The sequence below is a fragment of the Lampetra fluviatilis genome, chromosome 64 (genome assembly GCF_964198595.1).
Source record: "Lampetra fluviatilis chromosome 64, kcLamFluv1.1, whole genome shotgun sequence".
Taxonomy (NCBI): Eukaryota; Metazoa; Chordata; class Hyperoartia; order Petromyzontiformes; family Petromyzontidae; genus Lampetra; species Lampetra fluviatilis.
This window is the reverse complement of record NC_136338.1, coordinates 3,951,065-3,966,798: the sequence shown is the minus strand read 5'-3', so window position 1 is coordinate 3,966,798 and position 15,734 is coordinate 3,951,065. Positions and strand designations below refer to the sequence as shown.

Genomic DNA, 15,734 nt, shown 5'->3' with positions numbered 1-15,734 from the left:
GGGGTCCTGGGGGGTTCCGTGACCCCCGGAATTCCCCCACCCCACCCCACTATCCCCCACCCCACCCTACAACTCCCCGCGACCCACCACCCCCACCCTAAATAATATTAGGGGGGGGTACCCTAGTGGGGGGGGGTACCCTAGTGGGGGGGTCACATGCCGTGTCCCCAAACCACCCCCTCCCCCACCCCCCCTCCCCCACCCCCCCCTCCACCCCACCCACCACACACCACCACTTCCCCTCACCCCACACCCCTCTCCCCTCCCCCTCCACCCCACCCACCACACACCACCACTTCTCCTCCCCCACCCCCCACCGCCCCCCCCCCCCCCACAGTTCCGCCCACCGGCCGCGGCGCCACCGCCCACCTCCCTCGCCGGTGACGAAGGCGAGCGTCGCCGGGGGGCCCGGCCCGGCGCCGGTGCGCGCCGTCACGGCCACCGCGTAGGCCGTGAACGGCAGGAGGCCCTCGACGGCGAGCGGCGGCGCCACGACGCTGTAGGCGCTCCTCCTCATCGCCGCCGCCCAGTCGACCCCGGTGACCCCGGCGGCCCCGGTGACCCCGGCGGCCCCGGTGACCCCGGCGGCCCCGGCGGCCCCGGCGGCCCCGGCGTCGCCGGGCTCGGCGGCGGCGGCGGCGGCGCCGGCGTAGGCTGGGCCCGCCTGCCGCAGCTCCGCCGAGTAGGCGGCGATGTCGCCGTTGGGCTCCGCCGGGGGCAGCCAGGACAGGCGCACGAGCGACGGCGACAGGTGCAGCACGGAGAGCGCCAGCACAGCGGAGCCCGGCACTGCGGGGCCGGGGGGGGGGGCGATTAGCACGGTGGTGGTGGTGGTGGTGGTAGTACAGGAATGCTGGTGGTAGTACAGGAATGGTGGTGGTGTGGTGGTGGTGGTGACGCAGCGCTGACTGCAGTACAAGCAGCTGCAACTGCAGGTGGGCAGCACACACAGCCGCTGAGCGTATAAACGGCTGTGTGTGCCGGCAGGGCGAAGGAACTGGGGCAAGGGTCACGGTAGACCCCGCTAGGAGGCCCTGGAACCCTCTGGAGGGTTCGAGAAGGGAGGCGTGGCCAGGGCGGAGCCAAGCCGCGCCGAGGGGAATAAAAGCGGCGGAGAGCGGGGAGCTCCGGGCTGCCGGTTCTGGGAGTGGACTCGTGTCGTCGCCGCCCGACAGCGGTTGGCCGTCCCGGTCGACGCCGTCGGTGCAACGCGGGCAGAGTCGTGTCTGGGCCGGGTCGTGCGGCAGCGTGGTCGTGAGAGAGAGAGGGGGGGCCCGAGGGGGGCCCGAGTGGTGGCGTAAACTCAACGACAGTAAAAGGGGAGGACGGTGCCTCCCGCGAACACCTCGTCTCCGACTGAGTGTGTGCGACGCACGCCACGCACACGTGGTGGTGTGGGGGTGGTGTAGGTGTGGTGCTAGTGTGGAAGTGGTGGTGGCACAGGGGTGGTGGTGTGGGTTGGTGGTGGTGGTAGTACAGGAGTGGTGGGGCAGAAAAAGTCGTAGGGGAGGTGTGAGCGAGTGTGAGTGCGTGGGGTGAACGAGGTGAGTATGCGTGAGTGAGGCGAGCGAGCGAGCGCCTAAGTACGTGAGTGAGTGAGCGAGCGAGGTGAGTGGGCGTCCGAGCGAGCGAGTGAGCGGGCGGGTGAGCGGGTGGGTGAGCGGGCAGGTGAGCGAACGTGTGATTACGTGAGTGAGCGAGGTGAGCGGGCGTCCGAGCAAGCGAGCGGGCAGGTGAGCAGGTGAGCGAGCGAGCAAGTGAGCGGGAGGGCGAGCGGGCAGGTGAGCGGGCGGGCAAGCGAGCGGGCAGGTAAGTGGGCGGGAAAGCGAGCGGGCAGGCAGGTGAGTGAGTGTATGAGCAAGTGAGTGAGTGAGCGAGCGGGCGAGCGGGTGAGCGAGTGAGTACGTGGGTGTGTGAGCAAGTGAGTGAGTGAGCGAGTGAGCGAGGTGAGTGGGCAGGTGAGCGAGCGTGCGAGTGAGTGAGCGGGTCAGCGAGCGTGCGAGCGAGTGAGTGAGTGCGTGAGAGAGGTGAGTGGCCGGGTGAGCGAGGTGAGTGGGCGGGTGAGCGGCGCACCGCCCTCGGGAGTGTCGATGGTGAGCGTGTCGCTGCGCTGGCCACCATCTCCGAGCGCGGTGCTGCCGGTGACCCACACGGCGTAGCGGGCGTGGTGAGAGAGCCCCTCCAGCACCGCAGACCCCCCCTCCACGCCGAACGCCGTCACGTTCTACAGGAGACACGGGCAAGGGGGGGGGGGGGGCACGGGGGAGGGGAGACACGGGGGGGGGGGGTACGGGGGAGGGGAGACACGGGGGGGGGGGTACGGGGGAGGGGAGACACGGGGGGGGGGGGGGAAGGAAGAGACGCAGGAGACACGCTGAGACACGGGGGGAGACACGGAGTAAGACACGGGGGGAGACATGGGGGGAGACACGGATGGAAAAACGGGGGGAGACACGCTGAGACACGGGGGGAGACACGAAGTGAGACACGGGAGAAACACGGGGGAAGACACGGGGAGAGACGCGGGGGGAGACACGGTGATGAGACATGGTGGTGAGACACGGGGAGAGACACAGTGGTGAGACATGGTGATTAGACATGGGGGGAGACACGGGGGCAGACACGGGGGGAGACACGGGGAGAGACGCAGTAGACACGCCGAGACATGGGGTGAGGCACGACGGGGGGATACGTGGTAGTGGCGCTGGTGGTAGCGGTGGCAGTAGTGGCGGTGGTGCTGGTGGTGGTAACGGTGGTGGTAGTGGCGGTGGTGGTGGTGGTGGTGGTAGCGGTGGTGGTACTGGCGGTGGTGGTGGTGTTGGTAGCGGTAGAGGCGGTGGTGGTGGTGGTGGTAGCGGTGGCGGTAGTGGCGGCGGTGGTGGTGGTGGTAGCGGTGGTGGTAGTGGCGGTGGTGGTGGTGGTAGTGGTGGTGGTGGTAGCGGTGGCAGTAGTGGCGGTGGTGGTGGTGGTGGTGGTAGCGGTGGTGGTACTGGCGGTGGTGGTGGTGTTGGTAGCGGTAGAGGCGGTGGTGGTGGTGATGGTAGCGGTGGCGGTAGTGGCGGCGGTGGTGGTGGTGGTAGCGGTGGCGGTAGTGGCGGTGGTGGTGGTAGCGGTGGTGATAGTGGCGGCGGTGGTGGTGGTGGTAGCGGTGGCGGTGGTGGCGGTGGTGGTGGTGGTAGCGGTGGTGGTAGTGGCGGTGGTGGTGGTGGTGGTAGTGGTGGCGGTAGTGGCGGTGGTGGTGGTAGCAGTGGTGATAGTGGCGGTGGTGGTGGTAGCGATGGTGGTGGTGGTAGCGGTGGTGGTTGTGGGGGTGGTGGTGGTAGCGGTGGTGGTAGTGGCGGTGGTGGCGGTGGTAGTGGTAGTAGCGGTGGTGGTAGTGGTGGTGGTGGTGGTGGTAGCGGTGGTGGTAGTGGCGGTGGTGGTGGTAGCGATGGTGGTGGTGGTAGCGGTGGTGGTAGTGGTGGTGGTGGTGGTAGCGGTGGTGGTGGTGGTAGCGGTGGTGGTAGTGGCGGTGGTGGTGGTAGCGATGGTGGTGGTGGTAGCAGTGGTGGTGGTGGTAGCGGTGGTGATAGTGGCGGTGGTGGTGGTAGCGATGGTGGTGGTGGTAGCGGTGGTGGTAGTGGCGGTGGTGGTGGTAGCGGTGGTGGTGGTGGTAGCGGTGGTGGTGGTGGTAGCGGTGGTGGTAGTGGCGGTGGTGGTGGTAGCGGTGGTGGTGGTGGTAGCGGTGGTGATAGTGGCGGTGGTGGTGGTAGCGATGGTGGTGGTGGTAGCGGTGGTGGTAGTGGCGGTGGTGGTGGTAGCGGTGGTGGTAGTGGCGGTGGTGGCGGTGGTGGTGGTAGTAGCGGTGGTGGTAGTGGCGGTGGTGGTGGTTGTAGCGGTGGTGGTGGCGGTGGCGGTAGTGGCGGTAGTGGCGGTGGCGGCGGTGCCCACCAGCGTGCGCTCCGCGCTGGCGTTGCTGCGGTAGTGCACCGTGTAGAGCTCCAGCGCCCCGTTGGGGTGCAGCGGCGCAGCCCAGCGCAACTCCACGGCGGTGGCGCTCAGCGCGCGGTAGCTCACGTTGCGGGGTGGGTCCTCGGGGACTGTGAGCACGGACGGGGGGGGGGTGCGCTACCACGTGTCATACCGCACCACGTGTCAGACAGCACCACGCGTCATACAGCACCACGTGTCATACAGCACCACGTGTCATACCCCACAACGTGTCATACAGCACCACGTGTCATACAGCACCACGTGTCATACCCCACAACGTGTCATACAGCACCACGTGTCAGACAGCACCACGTGTCATACAGCACCACGTGTCATACCCCACAACGTGTCATACAGCACCACGTGTCATACCAAACTGCACCACGCAGTATCCCGCACCACAAATCATCGTACCGTGAAAACTGGCGGTGGGTAAGGCCGGCTTTCATCCAGAAGCGGATTGATCATGGCTGCTGCTGCTGCTGCTACTGCTGCTGATGATGATGGTGATCATAGTGATGATGAGGGTGGTGGTGATGATGATGGTGGTGGTGATGATGATGATGATGGTGGTGATGATGAGGGTGGTGATGATGGTGATGATGGTGATGATGGTGGTTATGATGGGTGACGATGATGATGGTGACGATGATGGTGACAATGATGATGACAACGATGATAGTGACGATGATGACGACGATGATGACGATGACGACGACGACGATGACGACGACGATGATGACAGTGACGATGATGACGACGACGACGACGATGACAGTGACGATGTCCTATCGGGCAGACCTGCCCAACACACCATCTCACTGCCTGCACTCCTGCTAGCTAGCAACGAGCTCATCGCTCTCCAGAACGCCATCTAGATGGTAGCCAACCACTACCTATGCAGCTACTAGTGGTGGGAGGGTCGCGGGAGTAACGAGCCGGGGAGGGGTGGCGCCAGCGTGCGTACCGCCGGGCAGCGTGGTGAACTCCACGGCGGCGCTGTGCACGAGGCCCTCCCCGCGCTGCGTGCTGGCGCTGAGCGCCACGCGGTAGCGCGAGAACGGGCGCAGGCCACGGAGCGTGACGCCGGGCCCCGGCACGGCCACGCTGAGCTCCCCCGCCGGTGTCGCCGCCGGCGTTGAAACCTCCCTGCGGGCGGCGATTAGCGGTAGTTCGACGCGGATTTCGCACGGGGGGGGTGAGCGTGAGTGAGTGGGTGGTTGGGTGAGTGGGTGGGTGAGTGAGTGGTAAGGTGAGTGAGTGGTAGGGTGAGTGGGTGGTAGGGTGGGTGGGTGGTAGGGTGAGTGGGTGGTACGGTGAGTGGGTGGTAGGGTGAGTGAGCGGTAGGGTGAGTGGGTGGTAGGGTGGGTGGGTGGTAGGGTGAGTGGGTGGTTGGGTGGGTGGGTGGGTGAGTGGTTTGGTGAGTGAGTGGTAGGGTGAGTGAGTGGTTGGGTGAGTGAGTGGTTGGGTGGGTGAGTGGTAGGGTGAGTGGGTGGTAGGGTGAGTGAGTGGTTGGGTGAGTGGTAGGGCGAGTGAGTGGTAGGGTGAGTGGGTAGTAAGGTGAGTGGGTGGTAGGGTGAGTGGGTGGTAGGGTGGGTGAGTGGTAGGGTGAGTGAGTGGTTGAATGAGTGAGTGGTAGGGTGAGCGAGTGGTAGGGTGAGTGAGTGGTAGGGTGAGTGGGTGGTAGGGTGAGTGGGTGGTAGGGTGAGTGAGTGGTAGGGTGAATGAGTGAGTGAGTGCGTGGTAGGGTGAGTGAGAAGTAGGGTGAGTGGATGGTTGGGTGAGTGATTGGGTGAGTGGGTGAGTGAGTGGTAGGGTGGGTGAGTGCGTGGTAGGGTGAGTGAGCAGTAGGGTGAGTGGATGGTTGGGCGAGTGATTGGTTGAGTGGGTGAGTGAATGGTAGGGTGAGTGGGTCGTTGGGTGAGTGAGTGGGTGGGTGAGTGAGTGGTAGGGTGAGTGAGTCGTTGGGTGAGTGAGTGGTAGGATGGGTGAGTGCGTGGTAGGGTGAGTGAGCGGAAGGTTGAGCGAGTGGTTGAGTGAGTGGGTGTGTGGCTGGGCGAGTGATTGGGTGGGTCGGTGAGTGAGTGGCTCGCTGGCTGGGTGAGTGAGTGGGTCGGTGAGTGCGTGGTAGGGTGAGTGAGAAGTAGGGTGAGTGGATGGTTGGGTGAGTGAATGGTTGAGTGGGTGAGTGAATGGTAGGGTGAGTGGGTGGTTGGGTGAGTTCGTGGGTGGGTAAGTGAGTGGTAGGGTGAGTGAGTCGTTGAGTGAGTGAGTCGTTGGGTGAGTGAGTGGTAGGGTGGGTGAGTGTGTGGCAGGGTGGGTGAGTGGTAGGGTGAGTGAGTGGTTGGGTGAGTGCGTGGTAGGGTGAGTGGGTGGTAGGGTGAGTGAGTGGAAGGTTGAGCGAGTGGTTAAGTGAGTGGGTGAGTGGCTGGGCGAGTGATTGAGTGGGTCGGTGAGTGGGTCGGTGAGTGAGTGGGCGAGTGGCTGGGTGAGTGGCTGGGTGAGTGAGTGGGTCGGTGAGTGAGTGGGCGAGTGGCTGGGCGAGTGGCTGGGTGAGTGAGTGGGTCGGTGAGTGAGTGGGCGAGTGGCTGGGTGAGTGGCTGGGTGAGTGAGTGGGTCGGTGAGTGAGTGGGCGAGTGGCTGGGTGAGTGGCTGGGTGAGTGAGTGGGTCGGTGAGTGAGTGAGTGGGTGAGTGGCTGGGCGAGTGGCGGGGTGAGCGGTATCGGTGAGGCGTGCGCGGCGGTGTCTCACGCCGGGAGGCTGAGTCTGTAGTAGACGGTGTACTGCGTGATGACGCCGTTGGGCCGCGTGGGCGCGCGCCACACCAGGCTCGCCGTGTTCGCCGTCACCGCCACGACCGTCACGTCCAGCGGCGGCGACGCCGGCACTGCCCCGCACGGCCACACCGTCGCCACGGTTACAGTGTGGTGAGCGTGTGGTGAGCACGTGGTGAGCTTGTGGTGAGCACGTGGTGAGCACGTGGTGAGCACGTGGTGAGCACGTGGTGAGCACGTGTGGTGACGTGGTGACGTGGTGAGCACGTGGTGAGCTTGTGGTGAGCACGTGGTGAGCACGTGGTGAGCACGTGTGGTGACGTGGTGACGTGGTGAGCACGTGGTGAGCACGTGGTGAGCACGTGGTGAGTGAGTGGTGAGCACGTGGTGAGCGCGTGGTGAGCACGTGGTGAGCACGTGGTGAGCACGTGTGGTGACGTGGTGACGTGGTGAGCACGTGGTGAGCACGTGGTGAGCACGTGGTGAGTGAGTGGTGAGCACGTGGTGAGCGCGTGGTGAGCACGTGGTGAGCACGTGGTGAGCACGTGGTGAGTGAGTGGTGAGCACGTGGTGAGTGAGTGGTGAGCACGTGTTGAGCACGTGTGGTGACGTGGTGACGTGGTGAGCACGTGGTGAGCACGTGGTGAGCACGTGGTGAGCACGTGGTGAGCGTGTGGTGAGCACGTGGTGAGCACGTGTGGTGACGTGGTGACGTGGTGAGCACGTGGTGAGCACGTGGTGAGCACGTGGTGAGCACGTGGTGAGCACGTGGTGAGCGTGTGGTGAGCACGTGGTGAGCACGTGTGGTGACGTGGTGAGCACGTGGTGAGCACGTGGTGAGCACGTGGTGAGCGTGTGGTGACGTGGTGACGTGGTGAGCGCGTGGTGAGCACGTGGTGAGTGAGTGGTGAGCACGAGGTGAGCACGTGGTGAGTGCGTGGTGAGCGAGTGGTGAGCGCGTGGTGAGCGAGTGGTGAGTGCGTGGTGAGCGAGTGGTGAGTGCGTGGTGAGCGAGTGGTGAGCGCGTGGTGAGCGAGTGGTGAGTGCGTGGTGAGCGAGTGGTGAGTGCGTGGTGAGCGAGTGGTGAGCGCGTGGTGAGCGAGTGGTGAGCACGAGGTGAGCGAGTGGTGAGTGCGTGGTGAGCGAGTGGTGAGCGCGTGGTGAGCGAGTGGTGAGCGAGTGGTGAGCGAGTGGTGAGTGCGTGGTGAGCGAGTGGTGAGCGCGTGGTGAGCGAGTGGTGAGCGAGTGGTGAGCGAGTGGTGAGTGCGTGGTGAGCGAGTGGTGAGTGCGTGGTGAGCGCGTGGTGAGCGAGTGGTGAGCGAGTGGTGAGCGAGTGGTGAGTGCGTGGTGAGCGAGTGGTGAGCGAGTGGTGAGCGAGTGGTGAGTGCGTGGTGAGCGCGTGGTGAGCGAGTGGTGAGCGAGTGGTGAGCGAGTGGTGAGCGCGTGGTGAGCGAGTGGTGAGCGAGTGGTGAGCGAGTGGTGAGCGCGTGGTGACGTGCTGAGCACGTGGTGAGCGCTCACCGTCCTGGTCGGTGGTGAGCAGCAGCGGCGTGCTACGTGGGCCCTGGCCAGGACGCGTCCAGGCAGCCACCTGCAGCCAGTAGTGGGAGTAGACCTCCAGCCCTGCACATCACACACACAGTGATACACACACACACAGACAGTGATACACACACACACAGTGATACACACACACACAGACAGTGATACACACACACAGAGATACACACACACAGTGTCACACACACACACAGTGATACACACACACACAGTGATACACACACACACAGACAGTGATACACACACACAGAGATACACACACACACACAGTGATACACACACACACACACAGCCAGTAGTGGGAGTAGACCTCCAGCCCTGCGCATCACACACACACACAGAGATACACACACACAGACAGTGATACACACACACACACAGACAGTGATACAGTGATACACAGTGACACACACACACAGTGATACACAGTGATACACAGTGACACACACACACAGTGATACACACACACACAGACAGTGATACACAGTGATACACAGTGACACACACACACAGTGATACACACACAGAGATACACACAGTGATACACACTCACAGTGTCTCACACACACACAGTGATACACACACACAGCGACACACACACAGTGACATACACACACACACAACAAAAAGACAAAGATCCCCCGTACAGCCTCAGCGTACTCTCAGGGCAAGTGCTGTTCACGAGCACCTATGAAGACCGGCGCGGCGCACGAGGGGGGTGGGTGGCCAACACCACGCCCGGCCGCCTTTGTCTCCCCAGTGGCGATGTTTACGACACACCCGCACCGGGTACTCGCTTGAGGCCGAGTCGACCTAGGGGAGGCCCGAGGTCGACCCGCGCCACCGCTCCCCCGTGCGACGCAAACACACGCACGGCAAGCGCGGTGACGTTGACACGACACCCCCCCCCCTGCCACCGTCACGTGACCGCCCCCCCCCCCCCCACTCACCCGTCACGTTGTGGCTGAGCCCCGTCACGTTGAGCACCACGAGGCCGGCACCCGCCGTGTCGTTGGTGTCGAGAGCCGCCGAGGCCGCCGGCCCGGTGATGAAGGGGTCTCCGGCGCCGCTGCCGCCCTCGGTGACGGCACTCGCCGCGCCGGCCACCCCGGGGAAGCCGCCGGCGCTGACGGCGGAACTCGCGGCGGCGCCGGCGGCGGTGGGGATTGTTGTGGCGCTGTTGGTGACGGCGCTGTTGGCGGTGGCGCTGTTGGCGTTGGTGGTGTTGGTGGTGTTGGTGATGGCGCTGCTGGTGGTGGCGCTGTTGGTGGTGTTGGTGGTGGCGCTGTTGGTGGTTGCGCTGTTGGTGGTGTTGGTGGTGGCGCTGTTGGTGGTTGCGCTGTTGGTGGTGTTGGTGATGGCGCTGCTGGTGGTGGCGCTGTTGGTGGTGTTGGTGGTGGCGCTGTTGGTGGTTGCGCTGTTGGTGGTGTTGGTGGTGGCGCTGTTGGTGGTTGCGCTGTTGGTGGTGTTGGTGGTGGCGCTGCTGGTGGTGGCACTGTTGGTGGTGGCGTTATTGTTGGTGCTGTTGGTGCTGTTGGTGGTGGCGCTGTTGGTGGTGGCGCTGTTGGTGATGGCACTGTTGGTGGTGGCGTTGTTATTGTTGGTGCTGTTGGCGCTGTTGGTGGTGGCGCTGTTGGTGTTGGCGCTGTTGGTGGTGCTGTTGGCGCTGCTGGTGGTGGCGCTGTTGGTGATGGCGCTGTTGGTGGTGGCGCTGTTGGTGGTGGCGCTGTTGGTGGTGCTGCTGGTGGCGGGCCACAGGTAGAGCGAGTAGAGGGCGATCTCCCCGTTGGGCAGCGCGGGCGGCAGGAAGGAGACCTCCACGGCGGAGGGGCTCACGTTCCGGTAGCTCACAGCCTGCGGCGGCGAGCCGGGCACTGGGCGGCGGGACGAGGAAGGGGGGGGGGGAGAACAACCAAAACGAGGCTCACGCCGACTCCGGCACGCCCCTCGACGCGGCCGCGTCCTTGGGAGCTTTCCGCGTGTGACGTCGTCGTCGTCGTCGTCATCATTGTCGTCATCAGCATCATCTTTGTCGTCATCAGCGTCATCATCGTCATCTTCACTGTCGTCGTCGTCGTCATCCCCATTGTCATCACTGTCATCTTCACTGTCGTCGTCGTCGTCATCATTGTCGTCATCATCGTCATCTTTGTCGTCATCAGCGTCATCAGTGTCATCTTTGTCGTCATCAGCGTCATCAGCGTCATCATTGTCGTCATCAGCGTCATCTTTGTCGTCATCAGCGTCATCATAATCATCTTCACTGTCATCATCATCGTCGTCGTCATCGTCATCCCCATTGTCATCATTGTCATCACCATCACTGTCATCATCAGCATCATCGTAGTCGTCATCAGCGTCATCTTTGTCGTCATCATCATCATTATCGTCATCGTCGTCGTCATCGTCATCCCCATTGTCATCATTGTCGTCATCAACGTCATCATCATCATCATCTTCACTGTCATCATCATCATCATCACCGTCGTCATCACCGTCACCGTCGTTCATCAACCATCATTCACCATCATCAATCACCGTCACCATCTCTGACGTTAAATCTCCGAGTAGCCGGAGCAGCTCCCCCCCTCTCACCGTCCTCCTCGGTGCGCACGGCGATGCCGGTGGCGGGCCCCGACCCGCGGGCCGTTGCAGCCGCCACGCTCACGGCGTAGTCGGTGTGCGCCCGCAAGCCCCGCAAGGCCCACGGCGCCGCCGACACGTTGGCCGAGCGCCGCACTGCGCCGTCGCCGCCGCTGCCGGGAGCCGCCGCCGCCGCGGCGGCTGGGCCCGTCCACGCCACGACGTAGTGGAGCACGACGCCGTTGGGACGCGCCGGCGGGGAGAACCGCAGCTCTACGGCGGTGGGGCCCAGGCTGCGGTAGCTCAGGTTGCTGGGGCCGTCCTCCGGGACTGGTGGGTGGGGTGGGGGGGTGGGTGGGGGTGGGACCGTTGGGTGTGGGGGGGGAGGAGGAATTCTCAATGTCGTGGACATCGTGGTGTCATCGTGGTGGTGGTGGTGGGAAGAGCAGTCAGCAGAGTTACCGTGAGCAGTCAGGAACGTGTGGGTGGTGCGTGTGGGTGGTGCGTGTGGGTGGTGCGTGTGGGTGGTGAGTGTGGGTGGTGAGTGTGGGTGGTGAGTGTGGGTGGTGCGTGTGGGTGGTGCGTGTGGGTGGTGCGTGTGGGTGGTGAGTGTGGGTGGTGAGTGTGGGTGGTGAGTGTGGGTGGTGAGTGTGGGTGGTGAGTGTGGGTGGTGCGTGTGGGTGGTGAGTGTGGGTGGTGAGTGTGGGTGGTGAGTGTGGGTGGTGCGTGTGGGTGGTGCGTGTGGGTGGTGAGTGTGGGTGGTGCGTGTGGGTGGTGCGTGTGGGTGGTGCGTGTGGGTGGTGCGTGTGGGTGGTGCGTGTGGGTGGTGAGTGTGGGTGGTGAGTGTGGGTGGTGCGTGTGGGTGGTGCGTGTGGGTGGTGCGTGTGGGTGGTGAGTGTGGGTGGTGAGTGTGGGTGGTGAGTGTGGGTGGTGCGTGTGGGTGGTGCGTGTGGGTGGTGAGTGTGGGTGGTGAGTGTGGGTGGTGAGTGTGGGTGGTGCGTGTGGGTGGTGCGTGTGGGTGGTGAGTGTGGGTGGTGCGTGTGGGTGGTGCGTGTGGGTGGTGAGTGTGGGTGGTGAGTGTGGGTGGTGCGTGTGGGTGGTGCGTGTGGGTGGTGCGTGTGGGTGGTGAGTGTGGGTGGTGAGTGTGGGTGGTGCGTGTGGGTGGTGAGTGTGGGTGGTGAGTGTGGGTGGTGCGTGTGGGTGGTGAGTGTGGGTGGTGAGTGTGGGTGGTGAGTGTGGGTGGTGCGTGTGGGTGGTGCGTGTGGGTGGTGAGTGTGGGTGGTGAGTGTGGGTGGTGCGTGTGGGTGGTGCGTGTGGGTGGTGCGTGTGGGTGGTGAGTGTGGGTGGTGCGTGTGGGTGGTGAGTGTGGGTGGTGCGTGTGGGTGGTGCGTGTGGGTGGTGAGTGTGGGTGGTGCGTGTGGGTGGTGAGTGTGGGTGGTGAGTGTGGGTGGTGCGTGTGGGTGGTGCGTGTGGGTGGTGCGTGTGGGTGGTGAGTGTGGGTGGTGCGTGTGGGTGGTGCGTGTGGGTGGTGAGTGTGGGTGGTGCGTGTGGGTGGTGCGTGTGGGTGGTGCGTGTGGGTGGTGAGTGTGGGTGGTGAGTGTGGGTGGTGCGTGTGGGTGGTGCGTGTGGGTGGTGCGTGTGGGTGGTGCGTGTGGGTGGTGAGTGTGGGTGGTGCGTGTGGGTGGTGCGTGTGGGTGGTGAGTGTGGGTGGTGAGTGTGGGTGGTGCGTGTGGGTGGTGAGTGTGGGTGGTGCGTGTGGGTGGTGCGTGTGGGTGGTGCGTGTGGGTGGTGCGTGTGGGTGGTGCGTGTGGGTGGTGCGTGTGGGTGGTGCGTGTGGGTGGTGCGTGTGGGTGGTGCGTGTGGGTGGTGCGTGTGGGTGGTGAGTGTGGGTGGTGCGTGTGGGTGGTGCGTGTGGGTGGTGCGTGTGGGTGGTGCGTGTGGGTGGTGCGTGTGGGTGGTGCATGTGGGTGGTGAGTGTGGGTGGTGCGTGTGGGTGGTGCGTGTGGGTGGTGCGTGTGGGTGGTGCGTGTGGGTGGTGAGTGTGGGTGGTGAGTGTGGGTGGTGCGTGTGGGTGGTGAGTGTGGGTGGTGAGTGTGGGTGGTGAGTGTGGGTGGTGCGTGTGGGTGGTGCGTGTGGGTGGTGCGTGTGGGTGGTGCGTGTGGGTGGTGCGTGTGGGTGGTGAGTGTGGGTGGTGAGTGTGGGTGGTGCGTGTGGGTGGGTGGTGCGTGTGGGTGGTGCGTGTGGGTGGTGAGTGTGGGTGGTGCGTGTGGGTGGTGAGTGTGGGTGGTGCGTGTGGGTGGTGCGTGTGGGTGGTGCGTGTGGGTGGTGCGTGTGGGTGGTGAGTGTGGGTGGTGAGTGTGGGTGGTGCGTGTGGGTGGTGCGTGTGGGTGGTGCGTGTGGGTGGTGCGTGTGGGTGGTGAGTGTGGGTGGTGCGTGTGGGTGGTGCGTGTGGGTGGTGAGTGTGGGTGGTGAGTGTGGGTGGTGCGTGTGGGTGGTGCGTGTGGGTGGTGCGTGTGGGTGGTGCGTGTGGGTGGTGCGTGTGGGTGGTGAGTGTGGGTGGTGCGTGTGGGTGGTGCGTGTGGGTGGTGCGTGTGGGTGGTGCGTGTGGGTGGTGCGTGTGGGTGGTGCGTGTGGGTGGTGCGTGTGGGTGGTGCGTGTGGGTGGTGCGTGTGGGTGGTGCGTGTGGGTGGTGCGTGTGGTGAGTGTGGGTGTGGTGCGTGTGGGTGGTGCGTGTGGGTGGTGCGTGTGGGTGGTGCGTGTGGGTGGTGCGTGTGGGTGGTGCGTGTGGGTGGTGCGTGTGGGTGGTGCGTGTGGGTGGTGCGTGTGGTGAGTGTGGGTGTGGTGCGTGTGGGTGGTGCGTGTGGGTGGTGCGTGTGGTGAGTGTGGGTGTGGTGCGTGTGGGTGGTGCGTGTGGGTGGTGCGTGTGGGTGGTGCGTGTGGGTGGTGCGTGTGGGTGGTGCGTGTGGGTGGTGCGTGTGAGTGGTGCGGGTGGGTGGTGCGTGTGGGTGGTGCGTGTGGGTGGTGCGTGTGAGTGGTGCGTGTGAGTGGTGCGGGTGGGTGGTGCGTGTGGGTGGTGCGTGTGGGTGGTGCGTGTGGGTGATGCGTGTGGGTGGTGCGTGTGGTGAGTGTGGGTGTGGTGCGTGTGGGTGGTGCGTGTGGGTGGTGCGCGTGGGTGGTGCGTGTGGGTGGTGCGTGTGGGTGGTGCGTGTGGTGAGTGTGGGTGTGGTGCGTGTGGGTGGTGCGTGTGGGTGGTGCGTGTGGGTGATGCGTGTGGGTGGTGCGTGTGGTGAGTGTGGGTGTGGTGCGTGTGGGTGGTGCGTGTGGGTGGTGCGTGTGGGTGGTGAGTGTGGGTGTGGTGCGTGTGGGTGGTGCGTGTGGGTGGTGCGTGTGGTGAGTGTGGGTGTGGTGCGTGTGGGTGGTGCGTGTGGGTGGTGCGCGTGGGTGGTGCGGGTGGGTGGTGCGTGTGGGTGGTGCGTGTGGGTGGTGCGTGATGTCCATGGGTCTGCGTGGGGAGCGGCAGTGTCACGGTCAGCGCGCTGCGCCATGAATCCGGTGAACCAGGTTCGATTCCCCGACACCGGTGACGATTATCTGAACCGGTCTTGAGCCTCTCCTAGGTCGACTCAGCCTCTGGTGGGGGTTGTGTAAGCATCGGCACTAGAGAGACAAAGGCGGCCGGGCGTGGTGCTGGCCACCCACCCCCATCGTGTGCCATGCCGCCCTCCATAGATTGCTACTCGCAAACAGCACTTGCCCCAACAGCCTGTTAAAGGCTATTCGGGGGATCTTTGTCTTCCTTGTGCGGTGTGTGTGCCTTGCCATCTTCCACAGATTGCTACTCGCAAGCAGCACTTGCCCCAACAGCCTGCTGAGGCTACACGGGGAGGGGCGGGGGACTTTCGCCTTTAGTGCCGTGCGCGCGCTCCGAGCTGCGGCACCCACCGCCCTCCATGGTGGCGATCTCGAGCACGCCGCTGCTCCGGTTGCCGAGCCGCGTGTGCGCCGTCACCGTGGCGTTGTAGCGGCTGTCGGGGCGCAGCCCGGCGAGGCGCGCCGGCGGCCCCGCCGGACCCGCCGGCTCCTCCGCTCCGCCCGTCGCGTTCCAGTAGCGCAGCGTGTACGCGAGCACGGGCCCATTGGCCAGCTCCGGCGGGAGCCACCACACCTCCACCTCGCCGGGCGCGACGTTCACGTAGCTCACGTTGTACGGGGGGCTCTCGGGGACTGTGGCGGTGGTGGTGGGAGGGGGGGGGGCGGTAGAGAGAACACGTGGTGCAGGTGCCGGGTGGATCATCGCAGGACCGTGGGGAGGAGGTGGATGGGGAGGCCACCATCCAGCTTTGGATTGATCGTGGCGAAGCTGCTTTGCCCGCGGGGCAGGCACCGATGGTAACCCTCTGACTGTGCGACCAAATTCTAGATTTGAAGCTTTCGTGACTGCAAGGATTCATACTCTTAGTTCTTTCGGTAAAGTCACCATGTAGGTAAAAAATGATATTCAAATTAATAAAAATAAAACGATAAAAATCACGACGTTTCGGAGGCAACACAAGCTTCCGTCTTCACCTGAAGACGTGACTTTACCGAAAGAACTAAGAGTATGTGCGACCAAAGTTGGAGCCGGAATATTTGTCCGTGCTCGAGTGGGATCTGGTGAGCTACGTTGCCCAATCGCTCTCACAGATATCGACGATGGTTGGCTCATAATCAGTTCCAATGAGTTTCAAAGGCAATGCGAGACACATTACCAGGGCATGTTTGCATGTTCAGCACAAGTAACAGTGTGTGGTTATCTCCTTGGTTCTTTCGGTAAAGTCACGTAGAAGGGAAATAATAGAATAATAA

At 64.0% G+C, this 15,734-nt stretch overlaps 1 protein-coding gene across 1 annotated transcript in view; it reads right to left on the bottom strand.

The window, feature by feature from the left end:
• The window catches only part of PTPRQ (protein tyrosine phosphatase receptor type Q), a 111,718-nt gene that overhangs the window by 85,484 nt on the left and 10,500 nt on the right, over positions 1-15,734 (bottom strand). Inside the window, 10 exon segments of the mRNA XM_078882250.1 lie at positions 370-540; positions 610-789; positions 2,074-2,224; positions 3,931-4,079; positions 4,940-5,121; positions 6,724-6,859; positions 8,268-8,369; positions 9,257-10,180; positions 10,902-11,219; positions 14,832-15,113. Coding sequence (XP_078738376.1) covers positions 370-540; positions 610-789; positions 2,074-2,224; positions 3,931-4,079; positions 4,940-5,121; positions 6,724-6,859; positions 8,268-8,369; positions 9,257-10,180; positions 10,902-11,219; positions 14,832-15,113 — 2,595 coding nt within the window.